This window comes from Phoenix dactylifera, chromosome 1 (genome assembly GCF_051530095.1).
Source record: "Phoenix dactylifera cultivar Ajwa chromosome 1, Ajwa_hap1_PhDact_Kaust_v1.1, whole genome shotgun sequence".
In the NCBI taxonomy this organism is placed as follows: Eukaryota; Viridiplantae; Streptophyta; class Magnoliopsida; order Arecales; family Arecaceae; genus Phoenix; species Phoenix dactylifera.
The window spans coordinates 32,068,500-32,076,303 of NC_143190.1; the positions used below are offsets into that span (position 1 = coordinate 32,068,500).

At 35.5% G+C, this 7,804-nt stretch overlaps 1 protein-coding gene across 1 annotated transcript; it reads left to right on the forward strand.

The window, feature by feature from the left end:
- LOC103718214 (uncharacterized) lies at window positions 1-6,919 on the forward strand. Its single transcript, XM_008806923.6, has 2 exons — window positions 1-470; window positions 6,613-6,919. The coding sequence occupies exon 1, from the start codon at window positions 75-77 to the stop codon at window positions 468-470; it is 396 nt and encodes a 131-aa protein (XP_008805145.3). The 5' UTR covers window positions 1-74; the 3' UTR covers window positions 6,613-6,919.
- The last annotated feature ends 885 nt before the right edge of the window (window positions 6,920-7,804 follow it).

The following is a 7,804-nucleotide window of genomic DNA, read 5'->3' on the forward strand; positions in this document are numbered from 1 at the left end:
TCCGAATCCCTCTCTTCCCTCCTCCTCCTCCTCCTCCTCCACCTCCACCTCCTCCTCCTCCACCGCCGCTGCTGATGGCTGCCTCCTCCACCTCCTCCGCCACCAAATCCCTCTTCCATTCCCTCAAGAGGTTCTTCAAGGCACCCTGGGAGATCACCGGCCCCTGCTCCGACCCCGAATACCGGACCGCCCTCCCCAAAGCCACCGAGTACCGCCACTTCTGCCCCGCCACTGCCCCGGGCAAGGTCTCCGTCCCCACCTCGGAACCCGAGACCGTCTTCGCCATCGGGTACTACCCCCGCGACCGCCGCCGTGATCGGCCCCCCGTCCGTCGTACCGTGCTAAAGAAGGCCGACGTCGAGAAGATGATGGCCGAGAAGACCTTCGGCCCCGGCGACTTCCCGCCGGTGTACCTTACCGAGCGGGTCCAGGAGGACGAGAACACCAGGGGAGGCGGGTACCAGAAATAGGTCAGCGAACCCTTCTTGTCTCCGTGGATTTTAATTGAGATTCGGACTTTCGAGAGTTGCTTGAGATTTATCTGAGTGGGTTCTGTCTGTAGGTTCGACAAAAATTTCACTTTTTGCAGTTACCTTCTGTTAAGCAATGGAAAAAAACAAAACTCGATTATATTCCTGGATTTGGTGTTTTGAGTATCGGAAATAGGCGAGCAAACCCTTCTGATCGGCGGTTTTGAATTGGAATCAGGGTTTCAGAGTTTGTAGATAAAAAGTTCCGTTGTTTAGTTTTGCTATGGGCGGTTATGGATTCTGAGTTTGATTTACTTTCACGGGATTAGATTTCTGTTTCAGAGGTTTGTATCAATAGGTTCTTTTCTTCTTTTTTTTTTTTGTGTGTGTGTGTGTGGGGGGGGGTGGGGGGGGGGGGGGGGGGGGAGGAGGGAATTATGTTGTTTCAGGAACGGGTAATTTTGGTTTGTTGGAAAAGAATCTGCTATGTGAGATGTTTTCTTTTGTAGAATTTGGTTAGAAATAGTGTTTGATTGTATTTGCTCCTGATCTTTGACGTTGGATATGTATGCTTCTTGCTTGAATTACGGGATCATGGATATAATGATGTTAGAGCCTAGACGTTGATGCATGATCTGGCTTTTTGAATGGGATAGTTTCTCCTTCCCGAGAAAAAAAGACAAATATTCACGTTATTTCATTTGGCCTGAAGTGAAAGGAAATGAGACAGATGAGTGTTCAGATTCTTAAGCAATTAGGTTGGACGTCATGAAATTTTGGTGATGGTGAAGTGTTAAACTGGTGCTTTCCATTTTGTGGGTTTACGTATCACTTGTAGAATTGATCCTCCATCAGGCTGTTTTTAGGTTTATAAGTTTCAGTTTAGGAACTCCAGATTTTTCTTGGATCGTAGAGGAAATGTATGACTAAAGAATTGCTCCGTAGATGGCTTTGTGTGCCTTGTACTGGTTGTGAAGCCTCTGAATGGTTGTCAGTTGCACTAGATAGTTGTAAGAAGGATAGACCCTCAGAGCATCTTGAATTATTTATCTATCTGGTATAATTTTGTTGGAGAAGGCAATACAAATCTTGATACATCCAGGATATTATAATTGTTTGTGTTAATCACATTGTCTTGTTAGTCCAACCAATGTTAGTGAGTAGGATATTTCAGTTTGTTGGAAGAGATTATTTTACTTGCATCAAGTAGATTTCTTATCACGGATTAAAAGGAGCTTTGGTTTCAAACAAGAGAATTAAGTTGGAAAGAGGGAGCATGAGGAAAATATAATGTATCTTACTAGATTATTTTTTCCTAGGGAGTTTGGATATTTCTAGAGGGGGCAAAGACAAGAGCTTAAGGCCTCATTTGGCATTGCTTCTGGAGGGCTAAAAGGCCCTTCTTGAAGGGCTTGGTAAAAATTTTGAAATAGCTTTATGGCTCCTACAGAAGTTGAAAAAGTTTGCTAGAAAAAAGCTCCAATTGGAGTTTTTGGGCAAAAGCTCTAATTGAGAACAATCAGGAAGCTTTTTTTTTGTGGGGCAAAACCTTTGGAGTTCTATTTCTAGAAATAGATTTTTTTAAAAAAAATAAAAATAATTTATGTTAACAATACTTTACAATAACAATTTTTATAGTACAATATAATAAAATAATAGTACAATAATATTACAACATATTATTATCATCATTATTGTATTATAACAGTCATAGTATAATAACGTAATCTTGTAATATTATAATATAGTACTTTTACAATATGCTAAAATAATAATATCATATTATTCGACTATAATAATAATATTATTATAATATAATAACATTACAAATTATAGTTTATGATAAATTTAAAATTAGTATATGTTATATTTTTTGGGTTAAATATTAAAATAAATAATTTTTAAATTTAGAATATTTTAAATAATTGTTTTTGATACTGCAAATATTTAGACAATTGAAAACATTATGTGATATCCTTTATTATTATTTTCTTATACTAAAAGAACTTTTTTAATTTGATCATTAAATAGATGTTTAAGTTCTACAACACTTTAGGAAGGTAGTTACCAAACAACAAACAACTTTTTATTAAAATCTCTACAAGTTCTACTACCTATAGCAATGCCAAACAGTGTCTCAAACATTTTTAAAGGATGTGGAAGTGATGGTTAGAATGGAATGGCTAAAGGTCCAAACTCCGAAGTTTAAATCAGCTTTTGTTGCTTTATGTCTTCATTTTATCCTACCTTTGGAAAGATATTGTGATCAGTCTAATAGTGTCCTAAACAATAAACTCCTTGGCATCGTGGGACATCACTTGTTGTTATTGTTCCTAAGAAAGAGGAGGCTATACCTAAGGAGCATAGGGCAGCCTTCTTCCTACATTAAATGGTTTGTTTGAGAGCACCACATGCATCATACATGATGAGGTCACAAATATCTATAAAGTCACATGCCATGTTAATCAGATAAATGAAAAAATGATGTTGAATCATGATACTATAAGCCTATTAGGTATATAGTTACTTAATTTTCCAACTCCCTAGGTGGAAGAGTCATAATTAGGCTTCTAAACGGGCTGGTTTTAGGTCAAGTCAGTGTGGGCCTGAACTCATAGTTGCAATCTTGTCAACAAATGAAATGTTTGGAAGTAAGTCTTTCTACCATTAGTTTTTGGGTACATATTGTGTGGAAGAAGTATTTTGTCGATGCTTGTGATGCCACCACGAGCAATGCACATGATTGATTCAAGCAGAAGTATTTGTTTTGTACTTGTGATACACCACATCTTGTCCATGTTTCTGATTTCCTTGAGGCTGTCAGTCCACACATATAGCATGCATGGTCTATTTACTTTTTTTCTTTAATTTTAATAGATTTTCATATTTTAAGTTATTATATACTGACACATATATTTGTTTTGGTAGGGCATGGCAGGTGTAGTAGAATTGCATAGTATGCCTATTGCTAGTGTAACTTTAATCCTGGTAGAAATAGGGAAGGGTAATACTGGGACTTTAGAAAAGGCGAAAAGCACGTATTAAGTTATTTGTTTTTTCGCATATCCCAAATCAAGTTATACATGAATCGGATATGTCCTTATATTTGAATGTTTAATGTTTAATATCACCTCTTTTTTTTGCTGTCAAATTTTGTTTAGTTTTTATAAAATTTAATCATTGAACATGTGCAATGACATGATTGATTCATGAGTACTTAATGGATGATGGTGATTGCATTACCAGGGTAATGCTTGAGTAGTTCAAGAGTATTTAGTATCTGATAGATGTCATTTTTGTTACTTGGAAGCTCATATCCAGCTCCTAAAATCCTTGTTGGATGCATATTCAAATCAGATATGTGCTAAACATTTGCATACTTGGAAAATTTATTTGGTTGCAATTTTTTGTTATTAGTAGAGAATTAGACTTTTCAAACAATTTGATTTAACCCACTATAATGATATTAAATGTGAGATTTTGTTCTTTTTAGAGCTTAGCCGAGAATGTAGATACTAGAATACATTGCAAAATGACAATTTTCTGAAATTCTTAAGCTTATCGGTAAGTTTGAAATAAAAATATGTATATTAAAATATCTTAAAAAATGATATCTTTTAGGTGCTGTTTGGATGTTTATTACTTTTTCTAAAACACATAGATGTAAAACATGATTTCTGCAAACATGTTTTTGAAAAACAGCGGAGACCTGTTTTTCATAAAACTCATCTTTTTAGGTTTTATGACTTGCCAGTTTTGACAAAATAAATTTTATGGAAAACAACCAGAAAACCATTTTTATAAAACTTATTCATTTGGATTTTTTTATAAACTTTTTTTACTAAAACTTGTCAATAAACAACCCCTTAATGTTTTCTTGCACAAAATATTTAAGTATGTAATAATTTATTTAAAATTATTTTTTTAATGTATTTTGTATCTTTTTCCCCTCTTGGTGAGTTGGAAACTTGGACGTGTTAAAATTTGATTCTTGTGTCCATTTCCATGCAAACACAGGCATCATCTTTTCTTTTTGGTTCTTTATCACCTTTTTTCAAAGTTTATGCCACATATGATGCATGTTGCTAATATAAAGGATTATATGATAAATGGATGTGGTTTAGTTACACGTGATACATGTGACTCATTCAAGTTAAGGTTGTATTTGACGAATGTTGTGGATCACATCCACCAAGAAACTGTATGTGTGACTTTTCTTTTTCTAAGGTGTCGTTTGGCATCACTTCATTGTTTCTATTTTCAAAAATAGAAATACTAAAATCTTATTTCTATTCTATTTTTAAAATTTAAAAATATAAACATGTTTGGTTGGTTAACTACTTTTGATGGTAGAGATAGTGGAGACCATAATGGTGGTAGTGGTTGTGGCAATAACAGTAATGGTGGAGGCACCAATAATGTGGTGGCGTAGCAATGATAATGCTGATCTGGTGGGGGTTGCAGTGGTGGGGGTTGCGGCAATAGTGGCAGAGGTGGTGGTAGTTGCAATGGTGGTAGCAGTGGTGGAGGTGGCGGCAGCGGTGGAGACGATTGTGGTGGTGGAAACGGTGATCGTGACAGTGACGGCATAGGCGGTGGTGGAGATGATGGCAATGATGGAAACAGTAATGGCGGCAGTGGTGGAGGTGGTGTAAATGGTGGCAAAAGACACTAGTTTCTTGTTTTTTGAGAATAGTAGAATAAAAAATTTCTAAGTTTCATTTTTCTAGAAATAATAAAAACAAATAAAAAAAAGAAAATAAAATAATAATACAAAAGATTTTTTGTCTCGGTTTCTATGATTTTATTTTAAAGAGTAAAAAATAAGATATAAAAGCAATGTCAAGCAAGCCTTTGGTGAGTTCTTTAAAAATAAACAATTCGTACATTAAATATCATGTGCAGTACTATATGCAACTTCTTACACATAACATTTTCATATAATACCATGTAATTTTGGAGACAAAAGACAATTTTCTACATGTAATCTATCCATTTTCCCTCTTACATCCCTTCAACCACACAACAAATCAGATTGAAATTTAAGTTAGAGTAAGTGAGCTATAGATAACAAGACAATGTTGTGTGGGTGTTAATTGTGGTCAAATTTTTATGTCAATCTTGATGCATATCCTTCTGTATTAGTCCATCGTGAAGAGAGTTTAATTCTATGAAATTGAGGTATGCTGATATTGCTCTTTCCATGGGGTTCACAAAATTCCTGCTTAGAGCAGAGAAGAAAAGGAGGCTGATTTTGATTTTTCCCAGTTTACATAGCGTATCTTCTACATCTGTTTTTGGAAAAACAAATACAGGAAGCGCTCATAAGCAAATAAGTTGGTGAACTGATTATGTTGTGGATGTTCTCTACCAATGAAATGATAGATACCTAGGAAGGAACATGCACGGATTTTGCTTTAAGAATCCAAGGGGAAATCCTAAAGAGCACTCTTTATGGAATTACTGAAATAGGATTTGCAATGCCCTTTCTGTATGCCTGCTGAGGGCATGACCTTAGAAAGATTTGTTTGTATTGGCTCATAACATTGACCTCAGGTATTTGGGATGTGTAAAATTCTTTCTGGTGTGCCTGAGCACATATTTGCTATCTGCAATATAATAGTTTTTGAAATTTTAGACAGGATGTTTCTTTTCATATAACAAGTTTTCATTCTAAAGTTCACCAATGAAGCATTTCTCACTTTCTCGTGCACTGTAGTTCTTTACTATTGTTGATTTTAATGTCAGAGAATAACTTATCAAGTTCTTGTATGTAGCATTAAATGCTACACGACCTTCTTTGGATGATGAGGTTAGTGATGTTTTGGACGAACTACTGTGTCCTTGTAGTTGGACCAAGTCTCTGTCCTGCCGAAATCAATTGATCAGTTGATCAGGTTACACAAGAAATTTTTTGGCAGCATAACTGATTAACGATAGGTCATGAAATATTGATTACCACCTGTTTATTTTGTTATTTAGGTACATTTGTTGTTTATAAGCTACCATAAACATGATATTATGTAATGTAGACTTTCCTGCTGTCCGTTGCTTTTCAACAGTTTGATATGGTAAAACCTCCATTCATCTTTTTTATATTTAGAGAAGAAAAATACTTATTTTTTTGTTTATTTTTAAACAGGTCAGGGAGCTGTCAGATTGTACCCATGCAAATAGATGTTGCATGCTCATGGCTTTATCTGACGAAGTGCTTTCTCATCCTGATATTTTCTGGCTGCTTTTAGTTACGTTCCTAAGGCCCTTTTGTGTTTTTTGCTTTCCAAACCGGCTGATGGATGGTGGAAAAATAAAGAATGTAACTCGTTCCATTTGAATCACTTCTGTAAACATCTCCAATTATGGCAGCCATGTGGTTGAAGCTTCATTAAAGATTCTATTGTTCTATAACATGTTCTGAAACTTCATTACAATTTCATCTTTCTTTAACATTCCTGCTGTCTCTCAATTTATGCCCCAAAGAAGGAAGCATGACTTGTCTCCCCCTAAAATTGAGTCCTATACCATATTTAATCTTTAATATTCCTCATTTGTAAAAGGTGACTTTTGAAAGAGGTGGTTTCTATGTATGATAATGCTGTTATAAGAGTAATTTAGTCTAGCATACTAATTTGACCAAGGCACTTTTAATAATATGCAGATTTCTATAATCGAAATATTAAGAACAGAATGATTATTGATGTGAGGGGCAAGATTTTGGGGCCCTCAAACTTCTGTCAGAGCAGTAATTTAACTTGGATTATTGGAAGATTTTGCTGAAGCTGAAAGGAAAACAGCGTTCCATTTGTGGTTGGGAAAACTGCTGCTTAGAAATAGCAGGCATATGATGGAATTGGTTATGTGCTGAGTAGTTTAGTTTTAGATTGTGGCAGGTTTTGCTGAAGCTGAAAGAAATAGCTTTACATTTGTGGTTGGTAATAATTTTTCTGCTTTAAGTAGCGATGGAATTGTGTACCAAGTGGTTTGATTTTAGATTATTGGCAGGTTTTGCTGAAGCTGAAAGAAACATAGCTTTACATCTGTGGTTGGGAAAAATTTCTCTACTTAGGGCATGATTGGGTTGAAAATTTTACCGAGGTCTTTTTTTTTCTCTCCATGGAATTCGGGTCGGTCCACTCCAAAGCTGTTCTTAGATATTTACGAATATAGGCCTGACCCAACCTATAACTCTATGATTTTGCTGGTTGTACTGACTCAATCCATGAATTCACTAGAATTTTGAGTCAAATCATCCAAACAAGCTCTTAACATAGCATGTGTATGATAAAATTGGTTGTGTATGATAGAATTGGTATGTACTGAGTAGTTTTGCTGAA